General features: G+C 47.9%; 2 protein-coding genes across 2 annotated transcripts in view; one reads left to right on the top strand and one right to left on the bottom strand.

Moving 5' to 3' along the window:
- The window catches only part of ANP32A (acidic nuclear phosphoprotein 32 family member A), a 34704-nt gene extending 25699 nt beyond the window's left edge, over window positions 1-9005 (bottom strand). Inside the window, exon 1 of the mRNA XM_061157986.1 lies at window positions 8829-9005. Coding sequence (XP_061013969.1) covers window positions 8829-8990 — 162 coding nt within the window. The 5' untranslated portion in view covers window positions 8991-9005. The remainder of the gene's footprint in view (window positions 1-8828) is intronic.
- Window positions 9006-9715: 710 nt separating this feature from the next.
- Window positions 9716-19115, top strand: part of SPESP1 (sperm equatorial segment protein 1) — a 130519-nt gene continuing 121119 nt past the window's right edge. The window contains exon 1 of the mRNA XM_061158324.1: window positions 9716-9830. Within this exon, the coding sequence (XP_061014307.1) occupies window positions 9716-9830 (115 nt within the window). The remainder of the gene's footprint in view (window positions 9831-19115) is intronic.

Below are 19115 nucleotides of genomic sequence, written 5' to 3'. Positions count from 1 at the left end.
GCTCAGTGCATCTGACTGATGGCCCTCTGGTTCTCTCTTTACAAAATGCCCACTGGCCTTGGTCCCTGGAGATCAAGGATGGGCCAAGTCCAGCCTTGCACAATAAATTCCACTTAGCACTCAGCAGCCTCATGAGTACAAGTAAATGAAAACTCACAAGTGTGATGAGCAGGAATGTGGGCACGTGTGAGATTTGTGTGGCCACGGTGGGTGGCCGGGGGCGGGGGCGGGGGGAAGATTAGCAGGGCAAGGACTGGGTACCAACACTCCAGTAGCTTAAATCCTGCACCCTCTTTCCTGTTTTCCGCGCTCCATATTGCTCTCTTTCAACCACTTAAGTTTACCTCTTCCCACCTGCTGTGAAGCTCCACACCCTGCCTCAATGTGGTAGCTCATTTCAAAGCCCCTTTAGAGGACTCTAAAAATACACAGACTGGGCACCACCCTCAGAGACTGATTCTGTAATGGGGTAGACTCTAGGAATTTCTCAAAATGCTCCCCTGGTGGTTCTGATACACAGCTGGGGCTGAAATCAGCCTTACCAACCACACACCTTTCCTCCTGCCTAATGGGCTGTGTTACATACACCTCCCAACTCTACCCCTGCATCATTCTGGATGCTGTGGACAGAGCCCATGCCAGTGGGCTCCCCTCATCCTCCCCTCCACAGCCACACCATATACACCTGTGGGTCAGACAGTAGCTCAGGTGGAAGCTGGTTACATTACATGGATGAGTCTCTCCCCAGGATGCACGCCCCGCAAGAAATCTACAAGTAATCCCTTTAAATTTACTGTAAGAGTTGCGCTCCCCACCAGCCCTCTCTCTCGCTCAGGCATCTCTTGCACCTTCTGCAAGAGGCATTAGAATCCACCGATGCAGACCTTCAGGGCACTTCTGACTGTACAGTCCCACCCAACCCTACTGAAGTGTTCCCCAGAAACACACAGGAACACCGGCAGACCTCTCTCCTCCAGGGTTCCCTCGGTCCTCCAAGCCTGCTCTTCCTGCCTGCTGCTTCTTTGACTCATTTCCAGCCTGCGGGTAGGTAGGAGAAAGCCTCCCTCCCCTGCACTGACCAGCTGAAATCTATGGCTGATAAAAATTCTCTCACCTCAGACACTTGCGGGCTTTTCTAAGCATCTGCAGGAGCAGCCCAGGGGTGTTTTACAGAACCAAGAAGACCCGAGGGAGCCTGGATGGGCCTGTGCACACGGTCTGGGCAGGCAGAACCCAGGTTACACGCAACAATAGATCCCCGAGCACACAGACACATGCATTTCTTGTATGGTGTGAACCTTGGTAACCAAAATTACAAATAAAGTAAGCAATCGATTGGAGGAGTGGTCTCCTAAGTGGACGATCCTCAGACATTCCACTGGGGTACTTGGGGTTTTAATATATTTTAACTTTTTAATTTTTTGGTGTTATTTTACAATGTACATATTTATAGGTAGTGTAGTGAATGCGTGCTCAGGCCCTGCAGTGATATCTGACTCTTTGCAACCCTACTGAACGTAGCCCACCACGCTCCTCTGTCCACGGAGTTCTCCAGACATGAATACTCAAATGGGTTGCCATTTCCTTCTCCAGGGGATCTTCCAGACCCAGGGATCGAACCTGCGTCTCCTGCACTGCAGGTGGACTCTTAACCGCTGAGCCACCGGGGAAGTCCAGTGTATGTGAATAATTCCTAACTAAAAGGCAGACATACCGGGGCCGGGACTCAGGTTCAGATTTTACTGACACAGGATATAAAACCCAGAAAAATGTGAGGACCGCTGGGCTGAGAAAGTGTGAATCAGCCCTGCAGAGGCAGGAGCTCACAGCGACCCAAGAAAACCTGACACCAAACCTGGTGATGTTTCAGATGCTTTGTTTCAGCGGCTCCGTGCTTGACTCACCAGACCGTGGGTGATGAAGATGACAAGAACGTGCAAGGACCACGGCTCCTTCTCTCAACCAGCACTTCTACAATGCCCGACACGTGCCAAGCGCAGTGCTGAGCCCAAACAGGCCCCTTCAAGCATGCAGTCTACCGGCTACAAGGGGACAGAGATGCTATTTTGAACACTCACATGCAGGAATGCCTAATTACAAACTGAAGCTCTTTGAAGGCAATTTCTGTAAGAGTTTTAGAACAAAAGAACGAGACCGACAGCTGAGGAGGGTTGGAGAGATGATTAGCTGCTGAGGAAGTGATGGGGGCAGTCCCCATGAGTAGATTTGAGGGCATAAACGGTGGCAAGTGGGGCCAGTGCAGTGCAAGCGGGGGTGGGGGGCAGGTGAGGAAAAAGATGAGAGCAAGAGGCAGACCACACAGGACCCTCACAGGTCTTACTAAAGCTTTTGGGCTTTATCCTAAAGAGAACGGTGTACTGTTAAGTACAGGGTGACACGATTACAGCTGCATTTTGCTAAGATCATTCTGACAAATTTGAGGCCTGGCTTCAAGAGGGCTGTGTGCAGGGGCAATCTGCTGGTAACCAGTAGAGAGTGCTATTTTGAATCGACAGGATCTGTGATGGATATAAAGATCACATGTGTGCATGTGGGGGGATGGAGGAGGCTGCAGAGGTCATGGGTTTCCACTGGACATGCTGAATGTGGGGTGCGGTGGGGACACTCAGGGGGAGACACTAGGTGCATCCTGAGCTCAGCCAAGGGGTCAGATCAGAGATGTTAACAGTAAACACCAGACCCCAGAAGGACAAAGCACCTGTAGCTGTCAGTGGGGAAGAACAAGATTTTTGTGAGGACAGGGAACACAAAACGAGAGAGCACTCAGGGCCTGGGCTTGACTGGATCCAATACTTCATGTCTGCAGAGAGCGAAAGGACCCCAGAAACTGAGGAGTGGCCAAAGCCATAGGAGGGATATTGGAGAAACGGAGAGGTAATGGGGAACATACCTCATGAACATCAAGGGTGGGAATACTGCTGCTGAGGAATCATAGAAAAGACGACAGTGAAGGCTTCTGGGATTGGGGGAGCTGTTTAGAAAGCCAACCAGACTGAGGAGGCTGAGGTGTGAGAGAAGGTAGAGACAATTCAGGAAGTTTGAATGTCAAATGGAAGAGAGATGGCCAGCAGCAAGAGTGAGACAAAAGATCAAGGGATGTTTGCTAAGACGGGAGAAACATCCCAAGCTTGAGAAGGATCCAAAGGAGTAGCTAGGCACCCAGGAGGGAAAAAACGGTAACTGAAGGGCAGGCCCAGGTGAGACCCAAAGCACAGCTGAGCTGGGCACAGGTTCGGTCTAGAAATTTCTTGGGAAACCTGGAGGTTTCCACTTTCTCTGAGAGGAAAGTAGACATACTTTTCTGCTGGCTGGGAGGCACAGAGTGGAGGGTCGGTGGGCAGTTTGTGGAGGACAGTCTGAAACAGTTGCTGGTGGTAATGACCAGGCGTGTCCAGGAAAAGGGCAAGTTGAAACTACTTGGAATTCAGTGCTGGGGCTGTTCCTTGACATGTAGATGCTATAACTACACAGAGAAACAACACATTCTCTGTTGAACTGCTTGTCGGGAAAAACAACTTCTGGCAAGTTTGAATCTCTAGCATCTAACCTCTTTTCCCATAGAAACAAATGTTACTCTTTGATATGTCTGTTGATAACGTAAGCTTTTTTTTTTTCCTAAGTGAACGCCAACTGTGGTGTTCCAGCAGAACAGACCATAACAACAATGACATCTAACGTTTATTGTATGCTTACTGTGTGCCAGACTGGGTGGTAGGTGCTATTACATCATCATTTACAGAGACGAGCAGGGAAAGTACTGTGACGTGGAGGGCTTGCCCAAGGGCTGGAAGTGGGGGCTACGAGTACACACCCAGGCCATCTTGGGGAGAGCAGGGGTCAAATGCACCCCTCACCCTGGAAATGTTCGAGCCCCCAGGCACCCAGTGCCGCACACTGGAGTGGTGGAGGGCAGCAGCAGGTAAGCAGAGAGAATGGGGTGGAGGAGCATGCTTGGCGGAGGGTCGCTGGCACATTCAGGACACTTGGGAGGCATCCATCCAGGCGGGAACTTAGGACTGCTATTGTCTAGTCACTTAGTTGTCTCTGACTTTTTGTGACCCCATGGACTGTAGCCAGCCAGGCTCCTCTGTCCATGGAATTTCCCAGGCAAGAATTCTGGAGCGGGCAGCCACTTCCTTCTCAGGATCTTCCTGACCCAGGGATCGAACCTATGTCTCCTGCATTGGCAGGTGGGTTCTTTACCACTGAGTCAATTTAGGATAGTGACTCCATAACGCTGGGAGAAGGTGAGGGTTGGGAACGAGTTAAGGAGAGCAGCTTGAGAACATGGGACCCAAGATGAGCTGGCTTAAGAGCAGGAGGAATCACTACTGACTCTTGGTGGAGAGATTTTACAAAGCTGCAAATGGCATTCCCATCACCTTCCCCCAAAATCAAACCACAAAATATTTGTGTGAAGGAAACTTAATATTCATCTTTAACCGTCTTTCAAACATTAACAAGTAATGAAATCAATTTACGGGTTAAAGCCAGCACTTTTTTTTTTAATGAATAGAGAAGTGTTTTATCCATAAAGGAGTATACTGTCAGCTTTTCAGATAGCCTGTATATGTACACATATACTATAAAACATTTACTATAGGAATGAAAAGCTTGAAAGTCACTGATCTCACTCAAAATCCCCATTTTAGAGTGGAGAAAACAGAGGCCCAGAGAGGACAAACAACTTGTTCAAGTTAGTTAATACCAAAGCTGAGAATAGCACCCAAGACTCTAATAGTTCTCTGGTAATTTCCTCACCAAACCGGAATCTCCAAAGGCAAATTTCTCTGGGAAAGACAGCCCAGACTTTAATCCACATTAAAGTCATAGTGGGGTAAGTAAACTGATCTCTTAGATCTGCTGCCGGAGAGAAGTTTTGGTAAAGAAAGCAACAGATGGGTGCACCAGGGCATCTGCTGAGTCGAAACAAATTTGCGGGAAAACACAAAGGTTGCAGGGTGTGGCCAATAGACGCTGGATGGGGCCCACTGCTGGTGAACAGATACATCTTATCTGACTTCACAGGCTTCACGGTAACAAATGTCATCAGGACAACTGGTTCTATGCAAGCTGCTTCCAGTCTGGGAAGGGGCCCAGGGCCACTTTGCTCATCTACCTTCAACCCATTTTATTAAATGAGAAGTTTGGTATAACAGATGCCTTCACAATTCTCCATCTCTGGCACACTCCATTTCTTTAATGAAAACATCACTGCTGGGTATTTATCATCTGTCATTATTTCAATATATGTAATATAAGATTCAGACTCAGGTCACTATTTCTTTACTTGCTTGTGGGAGGAAGGCAGTGTGATGGGGTACCAGGGAAGGGTACTTTCCAGGAGATTAGAGTACTAGCTAGAATAGAGGGCAGACAGGTCAAAATGTGTGTGTGTTGCCAGGGAGGGCATGGCAGTGAACATCTGGAAGGGAGGACCCTGTCTGGACACCAAGAGTAATAGGCCTTCTCTTCACCAAGTCAGAAGACAGACTAAACAATTGGGTCAAAATCTTTCAACCAGGGCTTGTAACCACTCAGCAACAAGCTCTCTGCCCTTTTCCTAAGTGATACACTAGAGTAGAGGGCAGGCACGTGGAAAGGACACATCTGATGAACATCCTATACAATCTCCATAAAGGATATCCAATAGTTCTGAGGTTTTTTACTTCAATGTGGTAAGATTAATATTAAATAAAACTCTGGATGACCAGCCCCCAGAGTTCAATCAGGTGGCTGAAGGATTGTGTAAGTCCAGAGCAAGTCATCTTGAGAGGCTGGTGGTGCAGCAGCTGCCCAGAGAGGAAACTGGGTCTGCCGTTCTTAAAGTACAGGCCACAGTTAACGGGGACTGGGATCTGCGCTCTTAAGATTTATCACCTCCTCCCGAGGTCTGGCCAATCTAGCCATATCTTCATCAGCTCAGGCACAAGAGGCTATAGGTACAAAGAAGGGTTCTGGAACTCAAAACCACTTTGCTGCTGGTCTATCCCCAGGCAACACGCATGATGGAAGAGCAGCACAGGCCCAAACTAGAGATTCCAGGATTATCTGTGCTTTTCAGTAAACTGTGCTCTGAGGGTCTGATGTCAGCCACCAAGTACACAGCTGTGGTACCTTCCAGGTCTCAAAACTCAAACCACTGCAATTAAAGTTCCTTCCTTCTACCTCTAAGAAGACATCTAAAACTTAAGAGTAACTATTTAACTACAAGACATGCAAAAGCCTTTTGATATATCCTGAATAGGCAAGATAAAGAATTTTGGTTGGTTACACTGAACAACTTATGGATAGAAGGGATGCTCAATTTTACACCAGCAACAAGTAGGATTTCTCTTCTTTTGCATGCTTATAGATCGAGGCAGATTTCTACTAGACATTAATGGCACATGTAAAAGGACTTGTAAAGACCCCTAAAGCACCACCCACATAAAATTAAAAAACTTAAGAATTAAAAAAAAATTTGAAACACCCAGATCAAAAGGTCCTTACCAACAATCTGTTAAACCAGGGATTACCAAATCTTTTCTGTACGGGGCCAGATAGTAAACTTCACCTAAAGGCAAAACTGACAATACTACATAGGCACTTTTTTATAATGAAAGAAAACAAATTTCCACAATTCTTTTATTGATAAAATTCAAAATATATAATGAGTACAATTCTTTTGGTAATAAAGGTCCAAGGAGACAAGTGGAATTCTTTGCAAGGGGGAAATGGGGATAACATTTCACTTAATTGGGATTCAAAGTGTTCCACATTATCAAACTGACTGCAGTGTTTACATGTACAAAGTATTCTTAGCTCACAATACAAAAACAGGCAGCTCACCCCAAACTTGGCAACACCTGTACTAAACCAAGGCAGGAGACCCAGGTTCAATCCCTGGGTTGGGAAGATCCCCTTGAGGAGGGTATAGCAACCCACTCCCGTATTCTTGCCTGGAAAATCCCATGGACAGAGGAGCCTGGCAGGTTACAGTCCACAGGCTCCCAGAGTCATACAGGACTGAGCATGCACGCATGTGCTTAAATCAGAGTCTAGGGGTGGGGCCAGGAATCTGCATTCTACATGCTCCCCAGATGATTCTGGTGATGGGTCACATTTGAGACCCAATCAATTAAACAAAATTCAAAGTTCTTCCTTCTAACTAAAGGATCTCTGGTTTTACAGTAGGAGGAGAACCCAATTCTGCTACGTACCAGCTGTTTGACTTTCTTTCAATCTGAATGATTCACCCTCACAGGAGAGGATGTCACCCTCCTTGGCTTACCCTTAAGGAGCCAAGTGATTAAGTGAGATGATCCAAGAAGTGTTATTGGTAAACTAGGTCTTGGAAACCAAGGACGTGCCAATTCTGTTTAGCTTTGTGTCTGCAGAAAGAGACTAATAAAAGTGGGGAAGCATTACAGGCACAATCCCCCACACACCACCACATGACTGGCTCCTGCTTATCCTCTCATTACTCAAAATGTGTCCCCCAACACCTAAAAGCCCAGATTTCTTTCAGCCTAACCAGATGTGATGTGCTAACCCAATCTAGGGAAGTAGATGTTTGACTCCTCCTCTCCCCTCCCCAACCCAACCCCCATAAAATCCAGAGCACCTCCGATCCTGCCCACCCACCTCAGTATCTTCAACTAGGAAGCTGTCCAGTCTTCAAACTTTCACATAGGGTAGCACCATTTCAAAGCTTTTCCTCACTGTACCTTACAAGTAAGGGTGCTTCTGAGGAGGCAGTAGAGATTAGGGATGGAGTTTGAAGTTTGGCTGTGATAACATCTTTATGCCTCGATTTCCTGTGTTTATATAAGGATAGTAATAGTACCTGTCTCACAATGCTGCTGTGGGGACTAAATTAATTGATTTGTGTAATCCACTCAGAACTGTGCCAGGCATAGATGGGTGCTATACAAGCATTAGTTATTATTATTGTTCTGTAAACTCTATAGAAACACAAAGTTGTACCTCATTGTACCCCAATATCTGAGAAATAAAACTATCACATACTGAGCACCTGAGGGCCAGATCAGGCCAGTTTTGTCACTGACTTATTAAATAGGATTATTCCCATTTTACAGGTGAGAAAACCAAGGATCAAAGAGGTTAAGTTAACCTGCCTGAGATCACAGGGGCAGGTAAACTTATCTTACTTCTGTGGCAGGAGGAATTTAAACTCAGGCCTGTGTGGTTCTACTAGCCACCACCCCCGTGAAGCTTAGGCTCAAAACTGCCATCAGCAGCAACAACCCAGTAACAAAACATAACTGACCATGACCATACAGAACTCACGCTCAATTTTCTGCCCCCGGATCCCTGGTAGGCTTGCACAAACTGGAGTTAGTATCAGGCTACTTGAACCCAATTAGGCAGTAAGTCAGTCTGGAAAACATCATGCGATGTATTCCAAAGGTCAAAGTTAAACCCGGCTTCCTGGGCAGCCTTGGCCGGCCACTGCCATGAAAGCTAGTCTCCATGCAGACGTGTACCAGGGTTTAACCAGTGAGGTGCTTAACCAGCATGGGTATCAGCTTTAAAAAGTCCCAGAGAGATGTTGGCGACGCGGATGACTTGCCTGGCTCCGCAGTCAACAGCCAAAGAAAGGCAGTTGGAAAAAGATAACATTGACTTTTTAAAAACCAAGCCTCATTCCCTACTCTTCTCGGTTTAGGATTACATTTACTACTGTAGCCGCCCTCCCGCGGGCAAAAATAAAAGGGGGAGAAGCCGAGGAAGACCGAGAGGGCCTCCCCTAGCAGCCAGCAGGGCGCTGCAACACCCACCTGAAAACACGGAGCGCGACCTACCTTCCCGGAGAGCCCAGCCCCGAGGGCGTTTCCCCAGCGCATCAACTCGTCCCTCCCGGGTAAGCGGCTGCTGTCCTTGGCTCCAGTCAGGGCCGCTAGAGTCGCGTCCGCATCGCCGCCCACCCCTCCACCCCAACCCTCCAAAGAAACCTCGTATTTCATTTCTCCCCCTACCCTCCTATCAGTTCCGCCGAAAAAGCAAACACTGGGTCGATCCGTTCGTCTTTAGGGTCACACTGAACTACCTCTAAAACGCCTGCCGGAGGAAGGACGAAATACTGGAGAGAAGGGGGGCGGGGGAGGCAGGGAGCGCGCTGGGGGGTGGGGGGAGCACTCGCAGGGAGGATCGTCGCCCTCCCGGAGCAACGGCCGCCGCGACGCTCCAGAAGAGCCTCACGCCGTTGGCAAGGGGAGGGGACCCCCCCCCCCGACATCGGGGCCCAGAGCACGACTACGGGTCCCCGCAGCCCGTTCCCCTTGCTGCTTCCACGTCCGGGGCCGTCGGGGCGATGGCGCAAGTCTGCGCCCCCACCCCCCCACAGCGACAACAGCCACGGTGACAAAATGGCAGCCCGGCGCCCGGCAGTCCTGCCACAGGCGTGCAGGGCCCTGGCGGCCGCCCCTGGCCCCCAATAACGCCTCGGCGCCCTTCGGGTTCGGTCTCCGGCGGGCCTAGCCGTTAAAAATACAATAATAATAAAACACCTCGAGCTCCAAACCAGCTCGGGAAGCCAAAAGGCCCGCCCGAGGGCCAGCTCCGCGCGCCCGCGGCCCGGCTCGCGCGCACGAGGCCCGGCCGCCCCGTCGCCCGGCCGCCGGCCCGCGCCCCGCGCCGCATGGAGCCCGGCGCCCGCATTCGGAGCCCCGCGCTCGGCGCCGGCCGCGCCATGGGGGAGGGGCGGGGCGGGCCGCGCGAGACCCGGGAAACATGGCTGCTCGTCCTATTTCGGCTTCGCGGCGTGGCCACCAGCCCCCGGATCAGAGTTGGGAGAGGCTCCCAAGGTGGGTGTGATGGGGGGTCCTGGGGGGAGCAGGGCGGGGAGGGGTGCAGGGGGCGCTCTCCGGGAGCTATTTATTTTAAGAACGTTAAAAAAACGAGCCCCTCCTCCCCCGCCCCTTTTGTCCCTCATTAGCTAGCTTTCTCCCTCTCCTCCCCAAACGGGCAGAAAGTGCCCCCTCCACCCCCACCCCGCCTCAAGGCAGGGGGCAGGCGTGTGGGCCGGGAGGCGAGGGGGCGAAGCGTGAGAAATCGCTCCCAGATCTGCTCGGCGCGGCGCGTTCCCCTCCCCCAGCACACACTCGGGAAGTTTAAAGAGCCGGTTCGACCCGCTTTCGATCTCGCTCCCAGTTGGCCAGCAGCGGGGGTAGGGTTGGCCGCGCGAACCGCGCCTCCACACCCTCCCGCCGCGACCCCGGCCCCCTACTTGGCGCCCTTCCCCCTCCGCACAGGGGGCTTCCGGAAAGTACGCGGGAAGCCCGCGGCTCCGGCCCCCTCCCCCATCACCACACCCAGCCCCCCAATCCTCTGGCTCGGGGTCCAAGCTGGGATGAAACTGGCCAGAGAAACGCAAACCGCCGGCAAATTGTTCGCGGAAACTCCAGCGTCCTTCGGCGGGCAACCCCTCCCCTCCCTCCGCCACCCCCTCCCCGCCCTGCGCGCCATAAGGCACTGCACGTCTACAGTCCACAGCTGCGTTATGATGGGGGGGGGGGGGGGGGGGGGCACAAAAAGGATCTTGTTTTCAAAAGTCTCACTCAGGTTTGGGGGAGGAACTAGAGAAAAGAGGAAGCAAGGCCTGCCTCCGCCAGGGATTCGGGCTTTAACGGGTTGGAGGGGCGACAGGTCAGCGCACAGTGCTCCCCAAAGTCCCAACTCTGTGGAACCCTGGCCACCGGGGCTGGGGTGGGGGTGTCCACTCGCCCGCGCTCCGCTGGTCCCGGAGGGGCCACCAGAGGAGTCAGCCAGCGTCTCCGCCCCAGACCCGGGGTCTTCTCCGCTGAGCCGCCAACTCACATAAAACAGTGTTTGAAAGCGAGAGGGAGACAGAAATAAAAACGGGCGTCCGAGTAACCCACCCTCACCTTTCCCCTCCTTGGGGGTGAGCTTTCGCCCGAGCCTCCCAGTTCCCATCCATGTAAGTTTCCTCCGGCTGTACTCCCGCTGCTGCCCAATCAATAACGGCGACGGGAAGGCAAACTCCCATCCCCGAGCTGCGTGTCTGCTATGCCCGCATAAATCTGGACCCAGCCAATACCCACCACGGGCACCAGCTCTGGGCAGCTCGCGTCCTGACAAAGTTTCCCGGGCCCATTTATTAATCGGGCACCGAATGGCTGCCAAGGAGCCCACCCTAGAGAAAGACGGGCCGGGGGTCGGGGCCGGGGGGCGTCAGGGCTCAAAGGCTGGCATCTTAGGGAGGCCGGAAGGAACAGGGGCGAGGGGGACCGGGACGTAGCCTTTGGGTAACTTGCAGTAGCGATCGCGCGAGGTGGGGAGGCGCGGGGATTATCTGTGCCTTTGCACGTTCGAAAATCCCTCCCCACCCCCCCTTCTTTCCATTTATCCTCCCTTCGGAAGGAAAGGAAGAAACATCAGCATCTGGCCCGAAGGTGGGGTGGAAAGAGTGAGGGAGACAGAGGAGGAGAGGAAGGGAGGCAGAGAAAGGGAGGGAGGGAGAGAAAGGGCGCGTTCACGAACACTACAAAGTTACAAATATGGCTCCCCCGTCTCTCGCCTCATCACTGCAAAGAAATGAAGACGCACTTTAAACTCGAGCCATTCCCAACTCCGCTGCAGCCCCCTCCCCACGCGCTCTCCCTAGGGGCCTCGGCCCACATTTATCAGAAACTAAACCGGACTCGCGAAGCCCAAAACTTATTGTGTGTGTACGAGAGAGAGAGAGAGAGAGAGAGAAAGGGAGGGGGAAGGCGCGGGAGGGGGGCGGAAAGGGGGATTCATTTATAAAATATAAAACCCCCTTTTTTTGTTGTTAAATCCAGGAGGCAGCCCCTCTCCTCCTCCTCCCTCGTTAATCTTTCCCCCAGACGGAGTCACGGGAGCAGAAAGCTCAGAGGGTTATTTTGCCTCATTCTCTCCGACCCAAACGCGTGCGCCCGCTGGCCCCCGATGGGTGCACACTCGCACGCACACTCTCGCACCCACATTCGCACACGCGGGAGCACACGCACAGGTAGTCACACACCAAGGGCAGCGGCGGCGGCAGCCGGAACATGCTTGGATGGCATTGCAACCCCCCAACCTTGCAATTCATTTGCAGTCCGACCCCCAAACCCACATCTCCCGGGCGCCCCCCCTCAAAAAAAAAGTGCCTCCCCCTAACGCGCACACACACAAAGTAGGAGAATGGACCGACAGAGATATTTTTGGCAAATGCTCACATCAGAGGGCGTCCTGTTCCGCAGCTCTAAATGAATCCGTTTGTCCATGTCCATCTCTCGCGCTCTCTCTCTGCAGAGGCTCCCGCGCCGGCGGAATTCAATCAATAAACCCCGAACCCACGGCCGCGCGTTTTAGGACTTTGAAGGCTCAACCAGCTCCGCTCGGTTCTCGAGCCCCCAGCACCCGCGGCGCACACTAACCTGATCACCGTGGAGGCGGGATCGGCGGCCCCGCGAATGAGTGGCAGCAGCGTTAGCCAATTGCCGCCGCCGATCTCGGGGCAACAGCGAATGGTGGTGGAGGCGGGGGGGGAAGGGACCAATGGGCGGGCTGCGCAGCCGGCCAGGGAGGCTCAGCCATTTGGTTGTGGTGCCGGAGACGGACCCCTTTAGATTTCGGGGCGGCTGAGGAGCGCGGCGGCAGCTCGGTGGCTGAGCGAGGGGGGTGGGCGGAATGGCGGGGGAAGGGAAGGCGACTGTGCCTGGAGGGCCGAGCCGCCCGGCCTCGCCAGCCCGCCGCCGCCTCAGCTTTTGGCCGGGGGCGGGGCCGCAGGTGCGTTACACGAAAGGGAGGGGTGCGGCCGGAGGGGCCGGGGGTAGGGGTCCTCGCCGGGCCGTGGGCTTCGCCCCGGGTCTGTCCGCGCCGCACGACTGGGCCGTGGAAGGAGGCAGGCGGCGAGAGGTCTGGGGGCGCGGACTGCCCGGCGGGCGGGCGGGCAGATGAAAGCCCTGGAAAGAGGGGGGAGGGGTCAAGGGTGCAGTTGGGGGAGGGGCTGGTCATTTTCTGGGTCCAGAGGACCGAGCTAGCGGAGCGAGGCTGCTGCCCCCATCTCCTCCGCGGGTTCCCACTCCGGGTCTGCGGCTCACAATCCGCGCGACCCTTCGCCTCCCTCCTCGTCGTCCAGCCGTGGCCATCGCAGCCCCTTGAATACATAAGTAAATAAGCAAGATGCGTCCACCTTTGAATGACTTACCTCGCGGTCTAGACCCTCTACTTAGAGGGTCTGCTTAGACAACATTTCAGTTTGTTGTCATATAAGGTCAGCTTGGAAAGAGGGATCTAGAGGCACCGGCAGTCTTGTTTAGTCAATAAATGAGTGAAGACCATGTATTAATTGATGCTGAATATTCTGAATATTTTTAAAATGGAAAAGGAAGGTGCTAGTAAGTCTGGTTTTCTGGACCAAACATTATTTATGGGCTTTATTGACCTAGTGAAAGAAAACGGCGCACGGTTTTTAATTGTCCACCTGAGTCATTTGGTTCAATTTGGACTGCCAAAGAGGCTCTATTTGGAGCACTTTCTCCAGGTTTTAGGGTTTGCTTGCTTTGGGGTTTTTGAATCACAGTTGTTGTGAGAGATCTTAAAGCCTTAATTCTCACTTGGTTACCAACGTATTGTGGCCAGTTCTAGAACATATATTGTGTACTAAGTTGGCTGCCTATGTCTGTTAACAGATCATAGGGACTGCTGTCAACAGGACAAATACATCTCCACACAAGTATTTTTAGATTCTTTTATTTCTACACCTCTACACTCTTCCTCATGTGCTCCAAGGTAGTTCTTTTGGATACATTGTATTTATTTTTCAGAGACATGGGTTCAAGGGATAGATAAACCAATATGTATGTATGTTGCAAGTTTGAAATATTTTTACATAACTCCTATACAGTTATATTCTTGAACATACAAAATTTAAGAGGAAATAAAAAGTGACAATGTAAATAAAAGGCACTATAGAATGCCTACACCGCGGAAGAAACTGTAACTTTAAAATTGTAACCTGATGGATTGCAAATGTGAAATCCTGCAACTAAGCATTTTACTCAGTAAGTTCTTTAAGGTAAAATATTAAGTGGAATTTGAAAAGGGGTCATGTTTACTTTTTGAGTAACTGGGAGATGCAAAATAAAACTGGAAAGCCATTGTTTTATTTCATCTGTGTATAAGTATTACGGGGTGTTTTATTTGACTTGTGTTAGCAGATGTCATTCATCAGTTTTGCTAATCTTATTGACATCAATTTGTGTAGTTGGAATTTATCATTTTAAAATATATTGGTTTCATTATAAAACATACAGGGACCCCAAATTACCTTTCTTTGCTAGAGTCAGTTATTTCTGGATATGGTATTTAAGGTTGCTTGAAAACAGAGCTCTTTATCACAAACACATAATGCTGAAATATGATATGTAGAGTCTTTGTAACACAAGAGACCTGAAGTTTATGTTCTCTCTGATGGTAAATGCTCATCTTCAATTTAAAATTTTAACTGCAGCTAAGTCTACTCCACTAGCAATGTGGTATGAGACAGTATCTTTCCAGAGAAGTAATCCTTTAAAAGTCAACCAGTCAAATGCAGAGCTACCCACCATCCAGCTCTGCTAAACTGAAACAAATAGCTCACTTTAACATACAAAGACTGGAGAGGAGGACTTGGAAGCCCAAACCCCTGTTAAAAAGAGTGTACAGGACCAAATCAGAATTGAAAAAGTCCTGACTTGATTACTAATCAAAATATTAAACTTATAACAGCTTTTGTACTGGTTTTAGAAAATTGAAGGCTTTACTGGATGTCAGTCATTACAAAAGTTAAAATATCCAAAAAGTGTATTTAGCCAATTGAATACTTAACTTCCAGCATACTTTGAAAGAAGGGATTTTTCTGTCACTCACAAACAGATTTGTTTGTAGTTTATTTCTCAGAAAATTTTAGTGATTTTGATTTTTGTTACCAAAAAGAAATGATATAGCTCAGCCAAAGCTAAGCCATTTGCCCCAGGCTACTTAACCAAACATCAAAACAAACCACCACCACCGCTGTCCTTATAGTCCCTATTTTACAGAGTTGTTTCTTAAATTGGACTTCATTGCATATTACAGGAAATAAATGTTCCCTTAATGGCTCTGAATATCAGACATAGTAAGAAGAGAAGCCCCATATCAAGGAATGTGGCTGAATTTTGGAGTGGGAAGATGAGTTCCTAACTCTTGAATGATTCTACAATGGGAGTTAGGTTATGAAAGATACAGAGTTTGTAACTTCTGGAACTGGATTTGATTCACCTTGAGAAAAATAAATGAGATACAATTCAAAAGTTTGAGCCCCTAGGGAGAAAGATGGCCTTCAAGTAAGGAAAGATACCATCCTGCCTTCCAGAACAGGAAGGATATTTTCCTTCAAGAACCATTCTCAGCAAATGAGCAATCTTATTCTCTAAGAGGTATGAGCAACCGGTGTCCTTAGCCTCTTGATACATTTTGAAAAGCACTGTTTTATAAGTAACCCACGTTGATGCTGCTGCCACCATTTTAACTCATTTACCCTTGCCCGGTCTCTAAAAGTGGAGACCCTCTGGTTAGCATCCTTTTATGAGTCAAGTTAACATATTCACAGTTCAACTTCTTGTTCTTCAGCTTGAATCACATACACTGGAACCTGGCCATAGTACTTTTTCACCTACATCATGGTTTTGCTCCCTGGACCCCAAAAGACAATGATATGGAAAGACTCCAGCTTAGTTATGTTTTCTTTTGTCTTTCTATATAAATAGCTTTTACAAATGCAGATTATTCCCCCCCCCCTTTTTTTTTAGAAATGTAAATTCTTTCGAAATTCATGGTAACAAATGTGGAGGCTACTGCATTTTGATTTGAATAGCAAAGGCATGTTGAGGTTCAGGATCTAAAAAGTTAAACATTCTTAATTCTTTTGCTTAATAAAGCACTGGATGATTTTATCATTCAAATTACTGAATTTCAGAATTACTGAATTTTATTAAATTATTGACACCTTATCATTGTGTTGGTTATGGAGAAAAAGCAGTCATTATGCAATATATAATGAAAATAGTCATTATATATGATTTTTAAAATAGTAAAAAATCACAAAAGCAGCTTAAAGGTAGTTTATTTTGAAAAGAAAAAAAGAACTATCACCTATATACTTGTTAAGAACTCACTAGAAATTTTGTGAGTCTGTTTCTTTAATATATTTGTTAAAGGTAGTTTGAGAGTAGCAATAAGGAAAGTTTGTTTACCATTCACTGGGAAGAAAACCATAGCTATAGGCTCTTATTTTTAGTATTAAATATGGCTATAAAAGGGCTTCCCTATGGCTTAGAGGTAAAGAATCTGCCTGCCAATGGAGGAGACCTGGGTTCGATCCCTGGGTTGGGAAGATCCCTGGAGAACGGAATGGCCTAGAGAATTCCATGGACAGAGGAGCCTGGCGGGCTACAGTCCATGGGGTCGCAAAGAGTCAGCCTGGACTTACTGACTAAACAACAGTGCCATGAGAAAAAAAAAAAAAAGATGCGTTAAAGGCAAATAATGGAATGAAGAGCCACAGAACAAGGCTGAGGGCAACAGAGGTTGAAAAAATAAAAATGCATTTAGAATCTACTAATTCATCTTAATCTATCTGGGGTTGAAGTTATCTCTTTGAAGAAGAGTACTGAAGTCTATTAAGAGGGAAGAGGTAGAGAACAGACTTTCTTAAGAAATCTTAATATATTTACTATCTGCAAATAGTTTCTAAGTTTAAGCCTGCTTGGTAAAGTTGTCCTCTCAGCTTAACTACTTTGTAATGGCAGTTATTTGTATATACAAGTAATTACTTAAAAATGTATATTCTATAATTCTTCTTAGAGATCAATATAATACACTCCAAGAAATTAGTAATTTTTAAGTTATTTCATGGAAATATTAGGTCCTCAGAAGAGTATACCTATAACCTGAACTTACTCTGAAATTCTGAATTGTAGCAACTTGAATATAAAAATTACATATCACTTGACCTCACCAAGAGTCATATGAGGATTTTTACCCAGCAGAGGAAAACTGTTGTCTGAAATCATTTTATATGCCTTCTTGTGTAGGATAATTATGTCACTTCTACATATGTTTATTCAAAGGCAACTTGCCTAAGGGTGACAGATACTTTTCACAAGGCTGGACCAACTCATGATGTCTATATTCAAGTTCATAGGGAGAAGCAGTATTATAAACGAGGCAGAATAGCAGGTAAATAACAACCATGTTGATCAGAGTGTGGCAGCATTTTTTGGTAATAGCTAAATAAACAGAATAGGTTCACATATCCAGGGAAAAGTCTAGGAGAGTATGCACTAGAACATGCTTAAAACTTTTTACAGAGGTTCTCTGTGGGTGATGAGGTTACACTGTTTTTTGTTCCTGTCTATATAGTTTCTAAGGTTTTCAGTTGATAAGTAATTTTTGCAAGAAGAAAACATTATTTTTATAGGAAATATAGCAGATTTGGGGGATGTTTGTGCTAATAGGAATTCTTAGTTGCAGACAATAGAAACTTTCCCTGACTGAAGAAGCAGTAGGCAATCTCTTATACCACATAACCAAAGACCAAGGTGGAGGAAAATAGCAGTAAAGCTGAGTGATCTGGAGCAGTTAATGTGGTACTCTAGGTATGGCAGAAGTCAGCTCTAGCCTGCGGACTCTACACCCCTCCACTGCTGTGAATGATTTTTCACAAGCCTTCATTTTTGTGTCACACCTTCAAGGTTTAAAGCCCTGGGCACGACCATTTGCAGATGCCCCAGCTATCGGAGGAAAAGATTATCTGCCCCCTGTAGCTTCTACAGTGCTGCTTCCCATCTATTTAAGAATCCTGGCCAAACAGTATTCTGATGCTAGATGACCAAAAGCAAAATCCACTGAAATGTTTTGATGAAATAATACTGTGAAATTTTCCTAAAAATCCAAATTAGCCTTGTCTGAGCTCCTCCCCTGCTAACTACTATTTACCAGGAAGAGACTTGCTATGGTCTGAATGTTTGTGCACCTTCCCCTACAATTCATGTGTTGAAATCCTAATCCCCAAAGTGTTGGTCTTAGGAAGTGGGGCCTCCTCCCACAGGACGTGACTAAATTGTAAGCCCTCATGATTGAGATTTGTGGCCTTATTAAAGAGGCCCCATAGTTAGAAGTCTGCAACCTGGAAGACAACCTTCACCCAACCATGCTGGCACCTGACCTTGAACTCCTAGCCTCCAGAACTGTTAAACACATTTCTTTTAACTTATAAACCATTCAACCTGTGGCATTTTGTTAAAGCAACCCAAAGAGACTAAGACAAGATTGCATCACCTATCTAGGATCAACCTAAAACAGAACTAATAGCTGAACTCTAATTTTCTTTCAAATGCTTCTCTCTCCAAACCTGAGGCCACAAGAAACAATGTGATGTCAACAAACTACTTAACAAAGCTGAGCTGGTAATAACTAAGACATTGAGAAGAAGGATCTGCAGTAGAGATAATTGATTTTAAGTCACAAAGAATTTAGTCCTAAGGGCTATGCTAAAGATAGGAGTAATCTACAAGTTATACATCATGAATAAATGCAGAGATCTCTGGATATCAGGTGATATAAGATCATGAGTAGTGATGTTTTTACTGCTGTTGGATTTCTGTCTACTTCTCTGAACGTATGTTCAGGTTCAGGTGCAGAACTAAGCTGAAGAGTATGAGATTTGTAGTAAAAATTTATTTGAAATAGGCAAGTGGTCACAGGCTAAGTAAGGGTTCACAATAGGATGCAGTCGCCTTAAGGACAATTTTGAAGAAAAAATGCTGATGGGGAAAGAAATGCAAAAACCACAAACACATCAAAGAGGCCCACGTTCCTGGGAACAAAAAGGAAGGTCAGAAAGGATCTGCTTATAGAAAACATATTAATCTTGGGATGCTGTCCTTTTTCCTCTTGCCCCCCATCATCTCAGGTCACTTAGCTTAGATTGCTTTTCAGCTGGAAAAGGCAAATGATACCCTGGCAAGGACTCTGCACAACCTTATAGGAATTCAACTGTTTTATTTTTACAACTATTAAAGCATGGTTTAACTCTTACA

Source organism: Dama dama, chromosome 12 (assembly GCF_033118175.1).
Source record: "Dama dama isolate Ldn47 chromosome 12, ASM3311817v1, whole genome shotgun sequence".
Lineage (NCBI taxonomy): Eukaryota > Metazoa > Chordata > Mammalia > Artiodactyla > Cervidae > Dama > Dama dama.
Note: the sequence above shows the minus strand (reverse complement) of the source record. Positions and strands in the feature narration are given on the sequence as shown.